We start from the raw sequence: 1014 nt of genomic DNA, 5'->3' as shown, positions 1-1014 counted from the left end.
CATTCAGGATGTTCAGCCCTTTTAGAAATGGACAAATTATTGGTGACATAGTATGCCAAAACTAGTCAGAACAGCCTGTAAATACCCAAGGGATCACAGTGGAATATGGCAAAGGAGTGGAAAGTAAGAGAATACTCCCATCAAAGCTGATCTGAGTGGGGGTGACAAGCACATGAGAAGAACTGCCAGTAACAGGAGGAGCAGCACATTCCCATCACTGCAGTAGCAGTGACCAGTCAGAAGGGAAGGGTAAGACTTGCTGAAGGTACTGAGCTGTGACAATGCTTAAGATAAACAAGACTTAGGACTTGAGAAGCTGAGAATGAGCTGCTTTTAGCTAGCAAAAATAAGAACCTATTTTCATAATCCAGTATTTACCCACAAATCTCACTGTGCTTTTGTTTCACAAAGGAAAAATTGTCACAAGTCCTTAATAACCAGAGAAGCTACTGATTAGGCATTCAATTACTGTCTCTGGTCATTAGACAGTTGTGTGAGTGGAAGGGCAGGAAATGCCAATGTTTTGCAGTAAGGAGAATTAATGCATAGCTTTCTTACCCATCTGACTGCGTCCTGATCTCCAGCACCTTGAACCTCTGTCTTCCTATGGCTTTCACCTTGACTGTCTCAATTCCATACTCCTGCTCTTCCCTGTAGGCATAGATTTCTGCTGTGGTTCCAAAATGTGCTTCTCTTTCATGAACATTACTGAAACAAACAAGTGAAAAGAAATGAAGCCTCCAAACAGCACAGCTCACTCAGGCCCCACAGCTCAGTCTGTCTGCACTGACTGGGCATGGTTAGTCTATCAAAGGAATAACTGGGCAAAATACACTCAACTCATCACAATTATTCTTACTTAATTCTTTAATTCCATTTACTTTGTTTAAGAACTCTAATATTTGGGTTGGGTTGGGGTTTTTTTGCCAGGTGACCTGGGTTCATTTCAGGGTCTAGAGGTGGGAGCACAGGGATCACCAATATCTCTGCATTGAAATGCACATAATGAAAGTA

The 1014-nt window shown here is 42.0% G+C and overlaps 1 protein-coding gene across 1 annotated transcript in view; it reads right to left on the bottom strand.

Annotated features, from left to right (window-relative positions):
• The window catches only part of CRBN (cereblon), a gene marked incomplete at its 5' end in the record, with an annotated part of 10109 nt that overhangs the window by 8285 nt on the left and 810 nt on the right, over positions 1 to 1014 (bottom strand). The window contains one exon of the mRNA XM_009082624.1: positions 559 to 708. Coding sequence (XP_009080872.1) covers positions 559 to 708 — 150 coding nt within the window. The remainder of the gene's footprint in view (positions 1 to 558; positions 709 to 1014) is intronic.

This window comes from Acanthisitta chloris, unplaced genomic scaffold (assembly GCF_000695815.1).
Source record: "Acanthisitta chloris isolate BGI_N310 unplaced genomic scaffold, ASM69581v1 scaffold25979, whole genome shotgun sequence".
In the NCBI taxonomy this organism is placed as follows: Eukaryota; Metazoa; Chordata; class Aves; order Passeriformes; family Acanthisittidae; genus Acanthisitta; species Acanthisitta chloris.
This window is presented reverse-complemented; position numbering and strand designations above follow the sequence as displayed.